Genomic DNA, 23,816 nt, shown 5'->3' on the forward strand with positions numbered 1-23,816 from the left:
AAGATTGCTACCCCTGCCTTTTTTCTGGGCTCCTGTCACATGGAGAATTGTTTGCCATCCTTTCACTTTCGGTCTATGGGCTTCTTTTTTCAATAGGTGTGTTTCTTGTATACAACATATTGTTGGATTTTGCTTCTTATTCCATTCTGTCAGTCTATTTCTCTTGATTGGTGAGTTGAGGCCATTGACACTGATGGTTATAACTGATATGTACTGACTTATTATTGTCCTATTATGGCCTTTTGTTCACGTTTTACTTTTTCACCTTCTCCTTTTAGTTTCTTGCCTTGCCTATTTGATTTGCTCTGTTGGGCCTCATGGTGTTGTTACCTTCATTGTCTTTTTCTAGGATATTGTTTAGAATTGCTTGTAGTGCTGGTTTGGTATTCATGTAGTTTTTCAGGTGTTCTTTGTCGTGGAAGTGTCTTATTTCCCCAGCCATTTTGAAAGAGAGTTTTGCTGGATACATCAGTCTAGGTTGGAGGTTGTTTTCTTTTAGGACTTGAAATACCTCACTCCAGGCTCTCCTTGCCCTAAGGGTTTGTGTTGAAAAGTCTGCTGTGATTCTGATGCATGTGATTTGTTTCTTTTCTCTTACTGCTTATAGTGTTTTGTTCTTCTGTTGGGTTTCTGGGATCTTGATTATTATATGTCTAGGTGTGGATTTTTTTTTTATTGTGGCTAGTTGGGGTCCTATATGCCTCACTTATCTGAATGTCAAATTCTTCCCCTCTGTTTGGGAAGTTTTCTGTCACTAATTTTGCGAACAGCTTTTTTAAATCATCTGTATTTTCTCCTGCTACTTCATGGATTACCATCAGTCTTATGTTATTCTTCTTTGCATCATCTAGGAGTTGCTGGATCGATTTCTCATGATCCCCTACTGTTTTTAAGAGACCTCTCTTTTCATGGTCACTGACTGCCATCTTATCTTCTATATCTGAGATTCTACCTTCGCATTATTTTATTCTGTTGCGTAAACTTTCAATGGAGTGTTTAATCTCCTGGATATCTGTTTGAAACTGTTTTATGGATTCCATTTCTTTCTTATGTTGGGCGTTTATTGTTTCCATTTCTTTCTTATGCTGGGCCTTCATGGCTTCTATCGTGGTCCTGAGCTCATCTATTTTTTTGTCAGTTTCTGTTCTAGAGTCTCGAATCACGTCTTTCATTTTGCTCACCATCTCTATGGTTATCTGGGAAATTATTTCTGTTTTGAATTTTTCTAGAGCCTGATTGATCTGCTTTGTTACTTCCTGTGCTTTGAGTTCAGGGTGTCCTGGTGGTTCACTATTGGCCTTTTCATACTCATTTGTCCTACTGTTTGCCATTGGTGAACTGGAAGTCTGTCTTTGTGTCTTGCTTAAGTGTTTTCTCATTTTTATTTTTGTTGTCTAGCTGTCCTTGGTTTAATCTCTGGGTTATCACCCAAATCTTCCTGATATAGTTACACCCTAGCTTCTGGGTCTCTAACGACTCACAGACATTCTCATCTCCATAACATCAGAGAAAACAGCTTATCGAATCAACCACAATCCTTTATCCCAACAAGCAACACAATATGATCAAGCACAACTTGGACACTGACCACCTGTGGTAGTCACTAGTCTATCACCCTTAAACCATTTGAATTAAACTGAAATCAAGAAGCAGTCCAAAACATGTCTGCAGTGAACAAACTTTTCAATATGGTATATTTACCATTTAGGATGGGGGCTCAGACAGTGCTAGGACTCAAGACCCCTGATCTCAGTTAGCTGATGGCTGAACCCCAATGATGCAGACTGACCTTGGGCTGCAAGGCCCAGATTGAGTTCCCCAACCTTTTGAACGGTTGAACTCCACACCATTCTACTATAGGTTTCCCACGCCCTTTCTTTAAAGATATTCAACGTTGGGAACTCAGAAAAATACCCTCTATGACCACCTCTGCCTCTGCAGAATGGGTCCAAAGACTGGCTCAATCAGGAGGTCTGAGAGTGCACGTGTGTGTGGGGGGTTCAGGGGCGCCTGCACAGCTACCTTCCTGGTGCTTGAGCGATGGCAGCTCCTGGTGGGGGAAGGTGTGGCTGTCCTTCCTGCGGTAGATCAGGGCCCAGGCAGCCCTCCTTGTCCCTTCTCTTTCAATTTAACAGAAGAGTTTGAGAAGAGTGTCATTAGTTCTCCGACAGGGGAAACGTTAAGTCCTTTGGCATTTCAACCTTCTGGGTTTCGGGGTTCAGGCTTATGAATGCACCAGCCTTTTACCTGCAGGTGGCGGCTCTGCAGGTGAGCTGCACCTTACTAATCCAGGCTTCCGACCTGGCCAGTCGCTGCAGCAGTTCCCTCACTGGGAAGATGCGAGTGAGACCAGACGAGTCGGGGGAAGTTCATGTAACGCCCCTCAGTGCAGGGCACTGGGCATGGAAGGGGCGGTGTCCCTGCGCCCTCTGCTGGCAGGCTGTCCTCAGGCCCCCTCCTGTGTGGAACAAGAGTGACAAAAATGGCGGAAGACAAGTACACCAAATGTCTTGCCTGGGCACACACAACCAGCAACGAGCGGCGAGTGACCCACACCTCCTGGTGTCTCCTGCACGCCACACTCCGGGTGCAGGCTCCGGCGGGGCGGCTTTGGGGTCCTCTGCCCCTCTGCAGCCACCAAGCGTGTGGGCAGGCTGGCTCCAAGGGGGCCACTTTCCCTCCACGTTCCAGGGCAGGTGGGCAAACAAGCCCTGGGTGGAGAGCTGCTTCCCTTGCAGGTCAGATTATGTTTACCACTGACAAGCAGGCCACCGGCCTGAAGAACAGGACTTGGCACCTCCACCCCTTAGAGTGTCACGGCCCTGAACAGCACCTTACTTCCCAGCCCACGGCCTTGTCGCGATGTCCCTGTCTCTCATCATCCAAAGGGGTCTCTGTGAACTTCTCCCCACAAATCCCAAGCCAGAAAGGACTAAAAGAGACACACCTACCGGTATCCATACAGCGCTGGAACGTACGGCACGTCCAGCTTCAGACCTGCCCGGGCCTGAGCCTCCAAAGGGAAGCCAGTCTCGGCTCTTCCGGGGTAACAGTCACTGGACCAATGCTGCTCAGCCATGGTGGTCCATGCCTCCAGTCCCAGCTCTCTGGAGGCTGAGGCAGGAGGAGCGCCACAAGTTTGAAGCCAGCCGTGGCTACATAGTTTCAGGCCAGCCTGAACTACATAGTGAAACTCTGTCTCAAAAAATTCACAAAAAATGTTAAAAACCAAAACCAAGATAAGCCTAGCACACACACTCATGTACAGTATGTAATACAGTGCCAGATAATGATGGCAAGTGCCTGTGACTGGTTTATATACCACACCAGACATTATGTCATAGGAGTGTATTCCACATTTACCACCATGTCTCCAGCAGCCACTGCACCTGTCCCGGTGGCTCAGGCCCCTGGACCCCACCATCCTTTCTCGCGCCTAATTTAGCCTCCTGGAGTTTTGTTCACCATGTCCCTGGCAATGCGGGCTACACCCACTGGCACATGCAGTGCTGTTCGCCCACTGACGAGATACCTGACGGAGACCTTCTCAGCCCAGTCCCTGTTGGTGAGCTCAAGATGGAACACAGCAAGGTGCGGGGACTCAAGCCTACAATCCCAGCACTCTAGGCGGCTGAGGCACGAGGATCACAAGTTCAAGCCCAGCCTGGGCAACTTCGTCAGACTTTGTCTCAAAATAAAAAATAAGAAAGGGCTGAGATGCAGCTTAGTGTGAGGGCACTGGGTTCTATCCCCAGTACAAAAAAGAAAAGGAAAAAAAAAGTACAGAAGACAATTCATTTCACAACATACTCTACTTGGTACTGAGCGACAGTTAGAGAGGGGCTGGCACTGCTGAGATGCTTCTCTGTAAAACATTTGAGCTGCAGAAGAGGTTCTGACCAAAGTGAGGACACTGGGACTCGGGGAGGCCTGAGATCCTAGCTAGGAACAGACCCTCTCTGCCTCCAAAAGACCCCTCTCTGGTGGTGAGTTCTTGATTCTGTTCTCTTTTCAGGAAGAGTTAATGCTCATCTTTCTAGCTAAGCATCTACACCCAGAAACAAAAGAACATCTTCAGTCTTTCAGTATCTGCACAAACATACACAAAAAAGTTGAACCGGAGACCTGGAGCCAGCGTGCTTCAGAACCGTGCCACGCGACCTTGGGTGCGGCAAGTGGCGTCCTCCGTTCGTGTTTCATTAGAATGCACTCTTGGCAGCGATCCGAGGGGACAGGCCTCCCTCACACACTCCTTTCTTTCAAAGGCCCTCAATCATTTCATCTCAGGATCCTGGTTTCACAAAGCAGAGCTGTAAGACATTCTTTTCCAGGAAAGACCTACTTCTTCTCTTAGCTTATTTTCTTCACAAAGCCAGCATTTAAACTGAAAGATGCAATTTTCTTCCAGTGTGGTACAGGGATGAATGGGACACAGCGGCTTTGAATGAGAACAGCTGTGTCCTGCCCTTTGTGTGCAGAGGTTGCTACAGGGCCTCAGGAGTCAGGACCCCAGGCTCTGCACCACCACTCCTGCTCTAAAGGCTAAGTTAGGTGGATCTGTAGCCTCCCTTGAGCAAGAAGAGCCCCTTGGACGTCCCTCCCTCGGCCCCTTCCCGAAGACGCCTGGCCAGCAGCAGGGGCTGCCAACACCCCAGCCACGTGTTTCATTTCCAGGAGGGAAAATCACCACCAAGATGACCAGTTTTCATGACCTCAAGGGACAATGACTGCTCTTCAAAAGCAGGCCTCTAACAGCCAACTGGCAATGGCATCTGGACCCCAGTGGCAAGGACCACAGCAGGATCCCAAACACACTCTTCCCATCCCCAGCTTTGGGTGCTCCCGGCACAGCAAGGGTCCTGGCACCAACTGGCTGAGTTTCTGCCCGGGCAGGGTCCAAGTCTGCATCCCCTCTTCTTGGTCCTGAGCACGTGGCCTTTACAGACTGCCCCTTTCTGCATCGGGAATCCAAGGGCCTCACCAGGTACATATCCTGTTTCATTCAGCAGATTCCTGTGACTTCTGCTCTCTACGGGGTAACCTACCTACATTCATTGCAGTCAAGAAATGCTTTCGCTACAAACCCTGAAGTAAATTTGACACTGTTCTGTGCTCTCTCCTTGAGCCCTCTGAGGAGCTCCTCCTGCCATCGGCGAGGCTGCGTCAGCAAGCAAGGGAACCTGGGGTGACAGCGTGGTGCCCGCTGTGCACACTGATGGACTCTGATGGCCTGCAAACACCCTGCAGGATGTGTACAACCCTGCATGTGCCCAGCGTGTGACAGGAAGCCGGCACAGGGAGGACAGGACCGTGTCCCTCACTTCTGGGAGGCTGCCCCTCCCTCTCTCGCTCTTTCTCCCCTCCTCTCATTTTTCCCCTTTTCTCTTTATTGGTACATGTTAGGTGTACAGTACAGTGACACTCATCATTGGGATTGTGTACCTTTACATGATGTATCTTGGTTCTTATTTTTTCCCCATTCCCCTCTCATTTATTTTTTGTTTGTTTTTGGTTTTGTTGCTGTTGCTTTTTGTTTTCCAGTACTTAGGATTAGTTCCAGGGCCTCATGCATACTAGGCAACTGCTCTACCTCTGAGCTACATCGCCAGCCCTTTCTAATTGAGGTAAGTTATTGCTACATTGCCCAGGCCATCTCCAAATTTGTGATCCTCCTGCCTCAGCCTCATGAGGAGCTGAGGTTACAGGTATAAACTGCATTACCTGTATTTAAGGTATACGTGTTTGTGTGTGAACCTGTGTAGTGAAGTGGTTGCTGCAGTTAAGCAAACTAACAACAAACAATGTTACCTCACATCTGTAAGCATCTGAACATGGCACTGTTATTATCAAAAATCCTCACACAGAGATCCCACAATTCACCGTACACAATGCTGCCACCCTGCAGCCTCTGCCCACCTACGTAACTGCTGTTTTGTTCTCTGTCTCTGCATATTCCACTCTTCTCTTTTTTGTTTTGTTTTTGTTTTTGTTTTTTGAGACAGGGTCTCACTATGCAGTTCAGACTGGCCTTGAACTTACTGTGCAGCCCAGGATGGCCTAAAACTCACAGCAGTCCTCCTGCCTCAGCCTCCTGAGTGCTGGGATTACAGGGGTACACCACCACGCCTGGCTTCCAGTCTTTTTTAGATTCCACGTGGAAGACTCCTCCATTTCCAAGGGTAAAGAAGTGTCCACGTGCATGGGCGCAAGAGAGAGCAGTGAGGGCCGGGGTCACGCAGGGCACAGGAGTGGATGGCAGAATAGAGGCACTGGCCTGGGCCTGTTCCAGGGACTCAGATCTTCGGGTCTCTGCCCACTGCTCCAAGGACCACTCTGCTGGGGACCACACAGGGGACTGCACACCAACCGGCTGGGGGTGGATGAGTACGTCAAGCCCCCAGCACGGGCCACTCAGGTGCCGGCTGGTGCCCCGGCTCTGGGGCCCTTCCGCGAGCCCTAAGGCTCAGGAACCAGGACTGGGTTCTCTGCAGAAACCCGCCCCGGCCCCAGCCCCAGTGACGCCCCTGACCTATGTGTGGAAGTGAGACAGGCACAGCAGCCAGTCAGTCCAGCTCTACAGATGCGACTCCCATAAGGACAGAGTCTGCGAGGATGCCCAGGGACCCGAAAGGACAGGTGGGAGCTTCTGGGACGGCGAGTGCAGGCACAGGTCAGCCAGGACAGGCCACAGCTGCAGCAGGGGACGCTCTGCAGGCCAGAGGAGGACACAGAGCCAGGCTGCTGGTGCCCTCTGCTGACCATGAGGCCAGCACCACGGGGGCTCAGCAAAGACAGATGAGCTGAGGCACACACACACCGCACACCGTGCACACGCTCACCACACATACCGTGTACACAGCACACGCTCACCTCACACGCAGACTGCACATGCACACTGCGCACACATACACAGCACATGTGCACACACGCACACACCACACATGCATGTGCACAAACATATTGCACACCACACGCACACGCACACACACCACATCGCACACAGACACACACACTTCACAAACATGCACACCACGTGCATACTGCACACACACCACACACTGCACATGCACACTGCACGCATGCACACACACATGATGGCACACACACTTACCCCGCGACACCCACAGCAGGCAGTGTGATGCACACACACAACTCCCACACGTCTCACACACACACAGGTAGTGTGAGCAGGGGCAGGCGACAGCACACACAGGATACCATGAGCGCACACACATCACACCCACACACTACACTCTAGTTCAGAAAATGAAAAAGAAACTGAAGCAGCAAAGTCACATGTTAGAAAACAAGCTCGACTGTGAACAGGTATTTGAAGCCCATGCCTTCTCCCCATGAGCCTTACTAAAGCCTTGTATAAGAATCTTACCAGGCACAGTTGCAAATGCCTGGAATCCCACACTTGGAAGGCTAAGGCAGGAGGATCACAAGTTTGAGCCTAGTATGGCCACCTTAGCAAGACTCTGCCTTAAAAAGGGCAGAAGGAGCCGGGCGTGGTGGCACACACCTGTAATCCCAGCACTCGGGAGGCTGAGGCAGGAGGATCACTGAGAGTTCGAGACCAGCCTGGGCTACCTAGTGAGTTTCAGGTCAGTCTCACTACATAGTGAGACCCTGTCTCAAAAAAACAAACAAAAAAAAAGGGCAAGAGGTGTACCTCAGGGGTAGAAAGCATGCAAGGCCCTGGGTTAAATTACCAGTAGAGGAGCCGGGCGGTGGCACACACCTGTAATCCCAGCACTCGGGAGGCTGAGGCAGGAGGATCACTGAGAGTTCGAGACCAGCCTGGGCTACCTAGTGAGTTTCAGGTCAGTCTCACTACATAGTGAGACCCTGTCTCAAAAAAACAAACAAAAAAAAAGGGCAAGAGGTGTACCTCAGGGGTAGAAAGCATGCAAGGCCCTGGGTTAAATTACCAGTAGTGAAAGAAAAAAGAACAAAAATCAAGAAACAGGATGCATAGCAAGGCTTACAGTCTCCCTGAAGCCCCTGAGGTGGGAACCACGCCGGGGAGGTGATTTTGACAGTATGAGTTACCTGCATTAACTCTTTAAGTGCCAGCTTTCCCAGGCAGCAACAAGTTGGCCAAGTCAAGACTGGAGGCCACCAGGGGCCGCTTGCACTGTCCTGTCACCTGGACCAGCCCCTTTCCGTATTGCAGCAGCAACATCTACTGCGCCAGTCACACACAGCGTGCGCAGTACGGCTGAGACGGTCTCTACCTAGGAAAGCGTCCTCACTCTGCTTGCAGGCTAATGCATTTCTGCTACAAAATTATCAGAAAGAAAAGGTGATTCTTTTTTATAAACCCTTCATCACTCATATAGAAAAAGTCCCAAGAGTTTATCGTACACACAACTCGCCCCAGCACCCCAACTCGGAAAACTTTGGTCTCCAGCAATGGCTACACAAGGATCCAAGGTGGTCATGAATCCCTTTCAGTCACCTGGTACCAACTCCATCTGCCACTTGCACGAGGACAGGTGTGTTACCATTTGATCCCAGAAAGTCTGAATCTCCAGGTTCCCGTAACCTACAACCAATTCCTGTCATTTCTAACACCTGATGAAGGAGAGCGTCCTTCATCAGGAGAGTATTGTGAACAGGAGACTCTGTGGCTGTTTTCTTATGTTTTTTGAAACAGGAACTTACTATGTGACCTATATGGCCTCAAAGTCGCAGTGATCCTCCTGCCTCAGCCTCCTCAGTGCTGGGATTACAAGTGTGGTGCCACCACATCCAGCTGTAGTACTGATTTCCTTTCTCTTTCCTCCTGAGTAGGATGGTGTGGGTAAAGAGGGAAATTTGCTCATTTGCACTGAAAAACACAGTGTGAGTTAATTCAACTTCTGGGTTGATTTATAGGGACACTGTGATACTGACCCAGTGTGTGTCAGTGTGTGTCCGAGAGAACCGAAACTTCCACTGAGTTGCCGAGATTCTGCGGACTGAAATTACGATACACTTAAAAGCCCTGGCTTACAGCCCCGGCCACACTGAGCTTCTGCAGAAGAGCCAATCTCTCCGGAGGACTCCACTTCAAGACACGCTCTACAGCCCTCTGCACATCCCCTTCTGCCTCCCTCCAAGGAAGAGCCCAGAAAGAACCTCAGCGCCCCGTGAACGGAGTGTAGCACTCGGCTGGGAGGACAAAGAAAGAAGGAAGCTGTGTTATGTCCGCGCACCACCTCCTCAAGGATCACGACCTACAGCAAACGTGAGGCCAGCTCTCCACGAGAAGCACAGCACACCGGTGCCCTCTGCACCTGCTGGGCCCGCTTCCCACGCACTGTCCACCCTGCCACCACGTGTCCAGGGACAGGTCAAAGCTGCTGCCATCACCCAAGACATCACACAGACCAACCAAGGCAGAAAGGAGGCAGAGCTGCAAAGAGAAGGGACAAAAACACACGGGGACACCGTGGACAGCAAACGATGGGGCTTTCGTCAAAGCACAAGCTAACAAGTCCCACCAACCCCACTCACGGCAGCTAAACCGTGAAGGGGCCCATATGTCCATCGACAGATGAATGGATACAGAAACTGTGGTATTTACACACCGTGGAGTACTACTCTGCCGTGAAGAGGGACAGGCTTGAGTCATATGCAGGGAAACGGGTGCACATGGAGACCATAATGTGACGTGAAATAAATCTGACGCAAAAGCTTCAATATCACATGGTTTCTCTCACGAGGCTCTGGAGAGATCTTCATGCAGACACTATCAGCCTGGCTCACGGGGACAGAGCATGGACAGCGCGGCACAGCGTCTGGCAGCTCCAAAATCCTCTGGCAGGGATCAGACCAGCACCACGAGGAGGGAAGATGCCCCTAGGACCTCCAGAAACAATGCCCACATGGATCTCAGCTTGTTTCACTCCATCCACCTTTCAGAATGGATGTCACAGCTGCTGCACAGGCACCAATGTGAGTGGCCCGTGGGGCAGAGAGGAACCATGCCAACAACAGGGAACGCGGGGGCTCGCTCCGCACCCCAGCTGCAGAGCACACTGAGCAGGTGCAGTGGGCTCTGGGGAAATGGGTGGCACTGCACGCAGGGACAGCACTCACTTCTGGGGACCCCTGCTCCTGAGTGCCAGTCAGACCTGGGAAGTGCGTCTGACCAGCCGCACACGGCAAAGGTGAAGGGACATTCTGTGACGATGACGAGGACGCAAGACGCAGCAATGGTATTCTGGAGGATGGAGTGACCTGCGTCAGGTGCAACAAAGATTCGTCCGAAAGTCTGAGCACGTCTTTTCTAGGGAGGACCACTTCCGTTCTCATTCGGAAACTCGTGGTCCCCTCTAAGCAGAGCAGGCTGCCTCCCCTTGCGAAGCAGCGTGGGGGGAGACTGCTCAGACAGAGGCGGCAGAGGGGCCACAGTGTGCGGCAGCAGGTGAACGAGGGGACACCACGAGCCAGTCCCTTCGCTGGTGGTCAAGGCTTACACATCCCGCACCGAATCATTCGCGATACAGACTCCATCTCACGCCACACCTTAGCTACCCAAACACCCACCCAAGGCCACACTCACTTTTATTGTAGCAGGTCGCCAACACCCCTTTGTCCGAGGGGCTGGCGCTAATGTGCCAGATTTCACCCGCTTGGTGGAGGAGGACGTTCTTATTTATAATGTTGTTTTCATCGTCAAAATCTATGATGTGGATCTACAAATGCAAGAAAAGGAGGCATCAGGGTCTTAAACAATGTGACCGTGAAAAATAATCAAATGCACATTTCACGACAGATACTGCTGGAATAGCGCTTGTTCTTATCATACCAACAGTGCACCCTTCTGCAGTCCAGTTCTTACTGCACTCCGCTCCACAGGCAGAGGACGACTGTACAACTGTGCGCTACCTAACACTGCCCTCGGGCCCTCCCCAGTCTTACGGAAACATAAAACACCCAAAGCTCTGGCGTGAAGGCTGCTGTGCCAGGGCTGTCTGTGCAAACCAGAAACTCGGCAAAGCTGTGTGGCTGTGGGAAAGACAGGAGGGGTGGGGACAGCTGCCCAGCGGGGCCAGGGCTGGACTACATGCGGCTGCTCCATGGTGGGCAGAACTCGTCGTGTGAGAAATGATTAAGGTGGAAAGGTATTTAAGCACATTTTTCACTGATTTTTTAAAACAAGGCAGTCAGCACTTCTGATTTTTATAATATTAATTACAACCGTGCTACAGGAAGGTCACCAAGTCAAAAGTTTAAATACACTAGTTCCATACTTTTCTGGGCAATTTTTATTTTTCTTTATTTATTTATTTTTGGTTTTTGAGACAGGGTCTCACTATGTAGTTGAGACTGACCTGGAACTCACTATGTAGCCTAGGCTGGTCTCAAACTCACAGTGATCCTCTTGCCTCAGCCTCCCGAGTGCTGGGATTACAGGCGTTCATGGCTTGGGTAATTTTTAGAGGAAGTGAACTGATTTTCACATCCACTCACTTATTGATAGTCAAATAAATGAGAACATAACATTGTTTTAAAAATAAATTTATAGGATCAAAATCTATAATTGATATTGTGTAATAGGAAGAAAAGGTCTAAAGAAGTAGGGGCAGTGGGAGGGGTAGGGGAAAGGAGAAAAGAAAAATATAAGAAAAGGAAAAACATGGAAACAATGTCTTTGTAAACAAAGAGTGGAGGGGGTAAAGGTAGGGACAGGGAATGGGGAAAAATAAGAACTAAGATAAGTCACATAAAGGTACAAGATCCCAATGATGAATGTAACTACTGTATACCTAAAATGTACCAATAAACTTAATGAAAAAAATATATATACATAAATAAATATAAATATAAATTTATTCTAAGGAAACAATCGTGGATCTGCAGAAAGATCTCTGTCCAGGAAGAGTCACTGTGGTGCTGATTTCTGCAGTGAGAAAGCACTGAGATGCTCAGAAACAGAACCATCACAGCACCTGCTGGCCAGGCGCAGTAGGCGGTCAGGTATCCACTCACAGTGCCATGGAGGTACGGATACCTCAGGAAGACACCCACAGCACACCCCCAGGGAGCAGGGGTCAGGAGGAGCTCGCATATCTGCAGCCACTTTTTTATTTGTTTTTAAAAACATGCAGAGCTGACTGGGAGAAGAACTGGAGGGCAGCTGGCTGTCTCTGAATCCTGGGATCACAGGCACTTTTCATTTACCCTGGTGCTTTACTTGCATTTTCACATCTTTTTGTAAATAATCTGCATGGCTTTTGTAACGGAAGCAAATATTAAGTGCTATTTTTAAAAACGCTTCTGTGACACCCAACAGCAGCACCTGCCCTGGCCCTCAGACAGCCTGGTGTTTCAGGGTCCGCTGCTACACTGCTCCCCTGCTCACCACATTCCATGTGAAACTCCCCATCCCCTGTAGGGGCGCTCAGCATTGCCGGTGTAGAATTCGAACCCGCCTAATTCTGCCCTAAGTGTGCTTGCAACTAACTCCCCACCTGCAGTGAGGAGGTCGGTGGCCATTTGGGAACAGTGAGAAGCCCCCAGCCTGAATTAAACAGAAGTCTGGATGGGGGTGCTGTCCCATTCTCGTTAGGGGAAAAATCACCACTGTTATCTTTGAAATCATCACCCAGCTGTACACTTGGGGTGCGCCTCTCATCCGGGAAACAGAAACTCATCGGCATGGATACAAGTAACACACAGCTAAGGGCAAATCGTTCTTCATTACAACCAATGACTTCAATGCTTAAAAACAAGAATTTTACAACATCAATTAATACTTAATTAATTTAAGTGGTGACCACCAATACCAGGAAAGCTATGGTAACACTGGTATATGTTCTATACATAGAACGCCTTGAATAGGCTCATTATAATATGTAAATAGAACTATACAAATGTTGGAGCTGAAAGAGTAACTTGATTTCTTTAAATGTGCCACAAAGAATGAACCAAAAATATATATTATAGAATATTATGTGGCTTTAAAACTTATGCTTCTGAAGACCAAAAATGTTATGAGAGCACTCAGTTTTAAAAGCAAGGATGAAAAGACATTCAATTATACAAAACCATCGCATGTGACCACAGACTAAAAGGTAACATACAAAATCATAAGTAATTTTCGTGTCATTGGGGAAGTTTTCCCTTCAGTGTTTGACACATCTCCTACTTGTCAGAAATCCATTAACACTGGGGGAGAAGCCAGAATGCACTGAGACGCACCGCTCAGCCACGCCCCCTCTGCAGCACTGCGGCCTTAGGAGAGCCCCTGGAGGGAGCCCCGATGCACCTGCGGCCCTGTCCCCTCCACGTCCTGCCAGTCAGAGGACCCCGCCCTGCCTCCATCAGCAGCGCGGCCTTCGCTCACGCCCCTCCACACAGAGCTTGGCCTTCTCCTGGGAGGATTTGGCCACGGCTCCCTGCACAGCTGCACTGCTGGCCCAAGCCTTCCTTCAGACCCCTCTCAGCGTGATGCACGAGAGTGGCCAGGTCACAGGATCGCACCTCCACTGGCTGAGTACACCCCCAGAATGCCCTGCGCCTTCCTTTCTGAGCTCAGCAAGTCTTCAGGTCTTTCCATTTCCCATTTTAGCCTCCCGCACAGTCCTGTATCGCCAGGAAATGCTTTGACAGGGGTGGATTTGGAAGGACGGGGGACCACAGGCCTGGGGAGCATAGCCTAGATAAACTATTAGCAGAATTCCAGCAGACCTGAGAGTTAAGCCAGCTTCTCCAAAGAGTTAGGCCTGGAAGGGGAATTTGCACCAGAGGGCATGTTGGGTGTCACAGAGAGCTGAAGGGACCTCATGGAAGAGTCCCCAGGTGTGGCAGGACCCACCAATTACACAAGACCTTGCAGACAGAGCCCCACCTTGAAAGGAGACAGAAGCAGAAGGAGGGCAAGGGGGCCTTGGTAGCATGACTGGGGCCCTCAGATCGGCCACACAGGAAGCTGGGCTTCCCTGCAATGCTTCAGCAGCCCGTGGGAACAATAGCCCTCTATTCTGAAAGGCAGAGCACAGAAAGGGTGGAGAGAGCAGGAGGGGAGAAGGAAGGGGAGAGGAAGGAGAGCAGGGACAGAAGAAAAGTGGGAAAAACAGACTCGGTTAGCAGGGCATGGGTCCTGGAATCTGTATTTTTACAAAGCACCCAGGACACTCAGATAGTGGCTGAGGACAGGACCTCCAGGTATAGGGGACGAAGGAACAAAGTTGTCATTAATCAAAACACAAACATGGAACCACAGAGCTACAGCTGAAAAGCCAAGAAGGCTCCCCAGGAAAGAAAGTGTCCAACACTCCAGAAGAGTTCAGGTGCCCTGCAGCCTCTTCGGACAGCTTGACCCTCCGTAATCGCCTCAGATGTCCTCACTCTGGCCAACAAGGAGCTGCTCCTTGAGGACAGCCAATGCGGGAGAGCCTGTTCACCCGCACAGGACGATAGGACTGAGGAGAAAGCATGCAGGGAGCAGGCTGGAGAGGCCTCTCTGTCTATGCGAGCAGCGCTCCTCACCCTCACCAGCTCAGGCAGTAAACCTCCTCCCGTGTGCTGCTCCCTTCCAGCTGCAGTGTACGTCCTAACAAAGCCTCTCAGAGCAGGCTGACTGGATGCACTGAGAGTGGTAACGATGAAGGAGAACAGCAGGAGCAATGGAGATTCACAGAGAAGTGCTTGGAGTTGCTGCCCCTGCTGCCGAAAAGCTCCAGAGAGCTCCCAGGAAGTGCTGGCTCCCACTACTGGGAGAGCCACTGATGCTAATGAAAAACTCAAGGCCCCAGAATCTGCTAACACTAAGGGAGCTGCACTTGGTCTACCTGTGATTTCCATCTGAACTGAGCACAAGAACCCATGAGAAACACTTCAGCCAGTCTCCCTGGAATCAGGATGTAAACACCAGAGCTGTGAGAGGACCAACTCCAGCCCTCCTAGTCCCTGGCCCACCCTGACCTCCTCGGGGGAAGAGGAAGACAGGAGTCTTCCTCCTGCTATCTACGTAACAAATGGAGGTTACCAGCATACAATGAAAATCTGGTGAAAAAGTACTGCAGAAGCAAATAAAAGACCTCTTATCTAAACCCTAGCCCTTATCTCTGGCTGAGCCGCAGGCTGCCTGGTCTCCTGCAGTGGACAGAAGCCTTGTCCTCAGCATCTGCACACTGATTTTACCATTCCACTGAACACACAGCTCAGGGCACAAATATCTGTAGATTTTTGTGCACCCAGCACACAAAAATATAGCAACTACAGAGTTCTATTAATAGACAAAAGTCAGCATTTCTTGAATGAATGAATGAATGAATGAAAACATCATTCTCAGTGAAGGTCCACCCCTCCCCCAGAAGCAGAAAGGCACAACCAACCTATCAGAAACACACGTTTCTACCAGTTATTTAGGCTCATGTTCAAACTGGAACTAAGTGCAGATATAGAAAGTCATCAGATCTGCCTTTAATTGTGATAGAAAAAAGTAGCTGCAGGGTTAGCCACGGATTGGAGCCAAGGCCTTCACAATGAGCTACACCCACAGCCCTTTTCTTAATATCTTTGTTTTGAAACAGGCTCTTGCTAAATTGTCCAGGCTGGGCTTCAACTCATGATCCTCCTGCCTCAGCCTCCCAAGTGCTAGGATTACAGGCATGCACCACCGCACCTGGCTCTGTACCTCTTTCTGTCATAGCACAGACAACACACATCCCTATAGTATCCACCATCTCTCTGGGAGGAGCATAAAGTGGGTTTCATTTCCATTTTAATGATAATGGAAATGAAGTCTAGCAAGGTGAATCCATTTACTTGAGGTTACAGTTAGTGCCAAGCCATGAACTGAATCTAGACTCTGTGTGTCCACTACAGTGGCCAGAGTGGCAAATGGGTCACCTCCTGGTCACCTGGCAGAGGTAGCTGGAGCTGCGTATGAAGAATGGACAGCAACTTAGTCCAGGGTCAACTGGATGGACTGTCAGGAGCAATTAGAGTTACCCATTGCCTCTAGGACCCAACTGAGTCTTGGTCACTTATACAGTAAGACTTGGCGACCACAAAACCGTGACAAAATTCACAAGTGAAGCTAAGCAAAGTGCATGTAAATTACTGCACACCATCATTATACAAAGTTGGATAATAGCTTGAAAGATATATTTAAATCGATGGAAAGTTGTAGTTTGTTTGCACAGCATTAATTTCTCTCTCAAATGTTGCCTGAAAAATCAAGAGCAAAATGGTTATAAAACCAAGAATAAGCTCGGTAATTAACATGTATACGTTTGTCAAAAATAGTTACCTGATTATCATATTTAAGAGACTGTGTCCCAACCAAAAACCGGATGGCATCTGTTTCTGCAGTCTGAGGTGTGAGAGCCCGTGCCTGCAGGAGGGAAGGAAAATGCACACACATTTATAAAGTCAGCTTCACTGGGCCTGAGAGAGCAGCACCTCTCTCAAGCTACTGCTGAAAAGGGCTGAATCAGGGTCTGAGGCAACCAGACACTTCCGGCACAGCTCCACTCCAACGCTGTGTGGACGAGAACTGCACATGGGGACATGTGACACAACAGATAAATTATGCACGCTGCTGTGGTTACACTGTTAAATAAAACCATTATTTCAATAGTGAGAGATTGGTTAGATTATACTTTGACAAAACAATATGGCACGAAATAGTTCCCGGCAGGGGCAGCACAGGTGGATTTTAAAAACTTCCCTGCAGTTAAAGGCTACAAAAACTAAATAGGATACTCTGGGTCTTTCCAAAGGCTTCAGAGAACCAGGGGAGGAGGGAGGCTGAAAGGAAGACCTAGGCCTGACTGTCTTTCACCTAGAGGCATCTGTCCACTGAGACAGTCTGATAAAAGGCTGATGCCAAGGTGCGTTTTGACAGATTCAGGGGGCTTACAACACAAACACCCAAGAGTGGAGAAAGTACTCAATTTATAGGGCTACAGCCTAGAAGTGAAGGGAAACCAGAAGCACAGCAGCTGGCACAGAATAATCATCTCTAAATTGTCTTAACCCTTTAAGCAGGGAGAATGAAGGTAATTAAGCAGGCCACTGTTTGTAGGCTAGGGACCTCCTGACAGAAGCATTAAGGCCTCTGAAGGAAGGTAACATTCAAAGTTTCTCAGGTTTTCAAACGCAATCTAACATTCAAGTAAAAATAACCAGTGGTACAATGAGACAAAACCATATGGACAAAAACAAATAACAAAAAGAGACCTTCGGGGGAGTCAAGTGACTGAGTTCCTTGGAACACAAATACTCAAACTCTAACATACACATTCAGGAGTTTGTGGAGAGTGGTCCTGGGCATCATCCTGTGAGGGTGAAGAAGCCGCACTGAGCAGAAGTCAGATTGCATCACAACTGCAGTGCAAGCTTGGGTCGCTCCTGTGAGGAGCTCTGAGGCTGGGTGAGGCATCAAAAGAGAAGCAAGATGGCAAGGTCTTTAGGCAACCCATCCCTGACCCTCACTGGTCAGTCACTTGATGCAAACTTTCCCCAAGAGAAGGTGTGATCTTGGGCAGAGTAGCTGAGAGTAATTCCTGGAGCAAGACCTGCTTGAGATCTATCAGCCACCAATAATCTCAGAAGCTGCTGGATTTCCTGAACATGAGATGTAGACAATATTCAACAGCATAAATTATAGTAACTATACTTAACACATTCAATCATTAAAAAACAATTAAGTTAAGAATTTCAAGTGATGAATCTGAGGCTTCAAGAAAAGAAATTATACCAGCCTGGGCTACATAGTGGGTCCCAGGTTAGTCTCAACTACATAGTGAGACCCTGTCTCAAAAAACCAAACACAGCTGGGCGTGGTGGTGCATGCCTGTAATCCCAGCACTTGGGAGGCTGAGGCAGGAGGATCACTGTAAGATCAAGACCAGCCTGGGCTACATAGTGAGTTCCAGGTCACTCTCAACTACATAGTGAGACCCTGTCTCAAAAAAAAAAAAAAAAAAAAAAAAACCCACCTGGATATTAGAGTTTGAATTAATAGTTTGAGCCTGTAGATTCAAACCCAGCTGTCTGTCAGTGTGCCCATGAACTAGACCCATGTCAAGTCCCCACGTGCCCCTGTGATAGGCACAGTAAGGCCCACAAAGATGCTCATGTCCTCGTCCCTGAGGACATACATAAGTTCACACACATGGTAAGAGAACTGTTCGGGTGTAATCAAAGTAATGGCACTTGAGATGGAGAGATTACCCTGGATCGCTTAATCACATGGGTCCTTGAAATCAGAAAACATTTCTGGGCTGCAGTCAGTGACAGAGAAATGACAACAAAATAGAGAATCAGAGGCGATAGCACGAGAGTCTCAGAGCCATTGCTGGCTCTGGAGATAAGGAAGGACACAGATTCTCCCTGGAGCCTCCCCCAAGGGACAAAGACTCCTGAGGTCTTGACTGCAGCCTAATGAGACCCATGTTGGGCTCCTGACTTAGAGAGCTATGAAACTGTGTTATCCTAAGCCACTAAATCTGTGTTGACTTTCTCTGGCTTTGGGAGATGTCCATTCAGCCTTTCAAGGCATCTCAAGGCCCCATGGCCCCTATTCCTGCAGCCTCTCCCGCAGATGTACATGGACAGCATCTGCCGCTTCAAAACTATGAAACCCATAAAGGCCTTTTGAATCTACACACCTTCTACCAAAGACATGCACAACCATACAAAAAGCTGGGGGCGTGAATATGGGCTATGTTCTGACTTAAACGTCTGGCTCAGGAGGAAGTGATGCTCGCAAGGAAGAGACATGGCTGCCCTGAGAGAAACGGCCCCCACTGCTCCAAGAGCTGGAACCCAACCTGGTGGTGAGAAGGCCGTGGAGAGCTCCCTCCTTCAGACTGGAAGACAGAGAGCTTCGAATACAGGAACATACACGCCATCACCCCAGATGACACAAGCGTGAAAGTCAACCAAAAAGAGGACCCAGAAGAGAATTCACTTGAAACAGAATGATTATTTTACGTGAAAAGACTTCGCTATGCTTCAAGTCACTGACGGAAAGCTGACTATGCCTGTGGTGGCCCTTTCTGTACATGCTGCAGAGGTGCCCACGAGGCGTGAGGCATAATCCCTGCCCTAAAGAAATGCAGACACTCAGCCAAGGGTGACAGCACATGCCTGTAACCCCTGCACTTGGGAGGCTGAGACAGGAGGATTGCTGTGAGTTCGAAGCCAGCCTGGGATACATTGCAAGACTCTGTCCCAAAAAGAAAAAAAGAGAAAAGTAGATTCTCATAAGAGGAGGCAAAGACTCCAAAAGACAAGCCAGTCCATGATTAAGTATCAAAAATGCTGCCTAATCCTGTCTCGGCCTTTTGGCTAAGATCAAGTGTAAAAATGCTGCCTAGACCACAATAACAAGTTAACATTTCGGGCCGGGGATTTAGCTCAGTGGTTCGGTGGCCTACCTCGCAAGTGCAAGGACCCGAGTTTGATCCCCGGTACCAAAAACAAAAACAAAAACAAGTTAACATTTCTCAAAATTCACCCTCCAGCTCCACTTTAGGCAGAAGGCAGAATTAAGTGCCACTGCTGTACAATAGAAGTAAAATAAGTATAAATGGAACCAGTGCCATCCTGAAAAAGAAGAGTAATTCAGGAAGGCAGATGACAATGAACGGGTATTCAAACTGCGGAAATGATTGAGGTCAAGCAAGCGGGCGGGTGTGGAGGAGGAGGTTACATGGGGACATGGATTGGGACAGGAACTGCAGTTGTGGTTCTGCATACGGCACCACGACTCAGAAGTTCAAGGCTGCACAGTCTCGAGAACAATCCGGTAACATTCTGGGAACAGTCTGCTTTGAGAAAGTATGTGAATAACTAGAACCGGGTGTTCATAAAAAATATTTTCTAATGCTTTGCTAGAGATAATCTGTAAGGGACTAACTGTTTATTCTCATGGAAGTATTGTGCATGCATCTAATAAAAACCGAGGTTGGTGAGAGTTGGCTGCTGTTTGCCTGTGAGAGCTTCAGACCTCTACTCCTCGGCAAAACTACATTCCTGCTGCCCAGCTGTCCTTCGTGTCCCCACCAACAATAGGCGGTGGGGGGTGTCTAAACAGAGTACCTGTTTCAAGAGAGGAGAGCTGACATGGCTGTAGGAAAGCATTATAAATTTGGAACCATCTTCTTCAATCTCACAGAAGAAAAGACACTTTTTAAAAAGGGAAGCAGGAAAGCATTTTAACAAACAAATCTGAAACGAACCTTTAAAAAGCACGGTGAAGGGCCGGGGATTTAGCTCAGTGGTTCTGCCACCTGCCTTGCAAACCCAAGGACCTGAGCTCGATCCCAGATATCAAAAAAAAAGCACAGTGCAGCTAGGTTTGTGTCTCACTCCTTGGCACAGATTTTTGACACCAGCCCTTGCTCTCAAAGGGTCGGCGCCTGTTTGGCCCACGCACACTGATCCGCACACAGCAGTTCCTCAATGAACGTTTGTGCCCTCGCTCAGTTGAGTCAGTTGTGCCTTAAGCAACCTCAGTCCTAAACTGCCGGTGCTGTCTGCCCCATTTACAAGTAATCGCAGTGGTTAGAAAAGCTTTCCTTAAAATGAATTAGTCTGGCTCCTAAGAACTTCGTTTAACACCACTCATCTGCTCAGCACTTTCCTATCCAAACAATCCGTGTCGGTCTCCTGCGGAGCAGCATCAGACACACAGGCCAGTGCCCCATAACTGCTGCTTGGGACATCCGGCCTGTGAGTGAGACAAGGCCGCCTATCCAACCTCATAGCACAATCTACACTCACAGCAGCGCCTGGCACCATTTGGGGTCCTTGAGTTAAATTATTAGCTCATTTAATGATCACACAGCCACAGGGTAGAGGCTGACTTTCCCATTTTATTGGCAAGGAAACTCAGGCCCCAGGTTGCACAGTTACGGAGTAGGAGGCCCAGCACTTCGACTCCTGGGGTCCTAGCAACACCGGTGCTTTCTCACCATAAGCTGTGGCAAAGTCAAGATCTTTTATATCTGTGACACACGCTGCCCCACTTGACTAGGCACCAAGTACATTGTGCAGCAGTGTCTGTTTTTATTTCTCTCTCTCTCCCTGACCCCGGGCACCACAAACACAACACTCTCAAAAGCTACTTGAACAGATCAGAACCAGGACAGGGTTTTCATCAGCCCTGCACAAGCCCCACCTGCCCACCTTCCCATCCTTGCTCTCCCTCCCTATCAACTCTACCTACACCAGCTTTCTTCCTGCACTTCCAAACTGCCCACGGGATCGCCATTCCACTGCCTACACCACAGAATCCATTCTAGCCTTAATCATTTGTTGAGCACTTACTACATGACAGCCATGGGGAACAGATCCTGGAGAAGTTAGGATGGAAGAGAAATAGGACAGTGGTGGAAAAACAAGTGAAATCCAAGTAAAGCCGGTGGCTGAAGTATTATGTCGGTGTTAATCTCTAACCTTTATAATGTACTGTACCGTGGTTATATAAGATGTTGGCATTAGGGGAAGTTAAAGCAAGGGAACACAAGAACTTCTGGTGGATCTCCTTAAATTTTCGGTGTACTTAAAACTTTTCAACATTAAATTTATGGTGTGTTTGCTTGCTTGTGTTAAACAAGAGTCTCGCTTTCTCATTCAGACTGGCCTTGAATTCCCTATGTATCCCAAGCTGGCCTCGAACTCATGGCAATACTCGTGCTCCATCCACCCAAATGCTGAGATTATGGGCGTGGTCAACATTAAAACCCTTTAAAAAAACCAAACCCTGTTGCTGCCTTCAGGAACTCCAATTCTCAGAGGAAGGCGTGGACACCCACATCTCCGTACATCTTCAGTGAGCTGCCCAGCGCAGGTCGGGGGAGGGAGGAACCACCCTGCCCATCAGCCGCTCCCAGGACAGGCCCAAGGGTCTCCTGCGGCCCCAGCCTGCGCCCAATTCGCCCAGGAAGGCTTTTCCCCCGCTGAGATCAGGCATCGGGAGATAACAAGCGCCGTAAGTAACCGTTGTTTCCCGCGTGCCGTCAGGGGCGGGATGAGCATATCTGCCACCCTCTCGTAGCCCACCTGGAACTCTAAGCCGTAGATGACCGGCGCATCGTCCTCCATGCTGCAAGAGTGAACAGCCTGCGGCTCAGGCGCTCAAATCTTCCCTAGAGCCTGCGCGTTCCACGTCGGCGCTGACGCAGCGTCCATTCCTTGCCTGTCTAGAGCCACAAACTCTGAATTCACTATTTTTGGCCCAGAGCAGTTTCCGTAGGATTCGCTTCCTATTTCCTTACATCGTCATCAGTATGGTCCTTGAGAGCGGCCAATGACAGCAGCGCACGGCTCAGGAACATGCCCATTTAGGCTTTCATCCGGGTTCTCCGTTATGGCGGCTTCTGGGTAGGAGAGTCCGGACGGAAGGAAATAGTCAGGGACTTTGCGAGAGGCGGCGCTAGGGTTCCAGGTTCTGGTGGGAGACTGTGTGCTGAAGCACAGCGCAGATATGTCTGTGCTTCGCGTAGCCTTCCTCACACATCATCCCTGGACAGAATGGGATGGACTGTCGGCACTGGATCATTGTCGTGTCATTGAGTCTTCGCTCCACCCTTAAGCACAAAGTTTTGCATTTCCTTTTTTTTTTTTTGGTACCTTGCGGCTCCCGGCCAGGGGAGGTAGGCATTGAGTACCGGCATGCGCAGGCGCACTACCCGCGGGTGGGGCTGTGCCGGATGCTTTTCTCTACTTCCGGACTGTCAGCGTCCACCGGACCCGGGTCGCGGTTGCTGGTGACCCGTTCCCCAGCCCTAGGGGCGGGTGGCAGGTGAGGCTCAGCGCCGCGGTGGCCAGGAGAGGTTGGGCAGTGCCAGCTGAGAGCCTGCCAGCCTAGGACCCTTCCCGCAGACGCAGTGTCGTCTCGGGTCCCGTCCCGTTTCTGTCGTTTTCTGTGCCCTCAGGCAGGGCTGGCTGGTTTCTGGATTCAGCTGGTCCCGGCTCGTGAATTAAGCTCGCTGTATGCCTTTGATGCAGCTGCATAGCTCAGCCTGTTTCCTCGAGGAGCATCCTAGCAGCTGTAGCTGAGGACCAGCTGTGGATGCACACGTACTGCGTCACCAGGCACAAAGGAGATGCCGGAAGTGGTCGCCTAGTTTGCTGTTATCGGTGTTTGCTGTTTTCTTAGTGTGTCACTTTTGCTTGTGCTATTACCGCTGCCTCCAGTTACCAGGAGTCGCAGACAATATTACAAGCTCCGAGGGACAGGGTGAGAGATGACAGTGGATCAGAGCGCCTTGGGAGGTCTTCAAGGAAGAGGGGGACTTCAGCCTAGTCTTAAAGAATAAACAATGTTTTGAGAGCTAGAACTCCAACACATATTACTATGGGTACTGGTTTAAAGAAGAATAGAACCAAAAACTAGCAAGGGAGGGTGAGAATGTGGAGAAATTGGGCCACTTGTGCCCTGCTTATTGGTAGGAATGTTATGTCTGCTGCTACAAAAAACTTGCAATCCCTCCATATGGTCCAGCAATTCCTCTTCTGGATCCATACACAAAAGAGCCAAAGCAAGGTCTCAGAGATAGTCGTACACCACGTTCTCAGCAGCAGTACTTATAGTAGTTAAAAGGAGGAACAACTTAAACATCCATGAACAAGTCAGTAGATAAACAGAGCGTGCTCTACACATGCGGCGGATTATGTTTTTATTTTTTTGAGACAGGGCTCGCTATGCAGTTCAGGCTGACCTTGAACTCACGGTTTACCCAAAAACTGGCCTGGAACTTGCAGTGATCCTCCCCCTGCAGGCACCACCACACCTGGCTGCAAGGGGAAGTTATTCGTCCATTTAAGGGAGCAAATTCTGACACATGGTACGACCT

At 49.3% G+C, this 23,816-nt stretch overlaps 2 protein-coding genes across 6 annotated transcripts in view; one reads left to right on the forward strand and one right to left on the reverse strand.

Annotated features, from left to right (window-relative positions):
- The window catches only part of Eipr1 (EARP complex and GARP complex interacting protein 1), a 98,339-nt gene extending 76,122 nt beyond the window's left edge, over nt 1–22,217 (reverse strand). The window contains exons 1-3 of one of the 3 annotated variants that reach the window (XM_010629103.3): nt 22,021–22,217; nt 16,256–16,339; nt 10,556–10,688 (exon numbers count right to left, since the gene is read on the reverse strand). In XM_010629103.3, the coding sequence (XP_010627405.1) occupies nt 10,556–10,688; nt 16,256–16,339; nt 22,021–22,062 (259 nt within the window). In that variant the 5' untranslated portion in view covers nt 22,063–22,217. Of the gene's footprint in view, nt 1–10,555; nt 10,689–16,255; nt 16,340–21,773; nt 21,856–22,020 lie in introns of those variants that run through there. The other 2 variants (XM_010629104.2, XM_010629105.3) reach the window with 2 other exon arrangements.
- Trappc12 (trafficking protein particle complex 12) overlaps nt 21,769–23,816 on the forward strand; it is a 35,313-nt gene continuing 33,265 nt past the window's right edge. The window contains exon 1 of one of the 3 annotated variants that reach the window (XM_010629101.2): nt 21,769–21,949. Coding sequence is in view for 2 of the 3 variants with exons in the window: in XM_010629099.3 (XP_010627401.1) it covers nt 22,497–22,762 (266 nt within the window). In the remaining variant the exon portion in view is untranslated. Of the gene's footprint in view, nt 21,950–22,310; nt 22,763–23,816 lie in introns of those variants that run through there. The other 2 variants (XM_010629099.3, XM_010629100.3) reach the window with 2 other exon arrangements.

This window comes from Fukomys damarensis, unplaced genomic scaffold (assembly GCF_012274545.1).
Source record: "Fukomys damarensis isolate Sample0158 unplaced genomic scaffold, DMR_v1.0_HiC HiC_scaffold_25, whole genome shotgun sequence".
In the NCBI taxonomy this organism is placed as follows: Eukaryota; Metazoa; Chordata; class Mammalia; order Rodentia; family Bathyergidae; genus Fukomys; species Fukomys damarensis.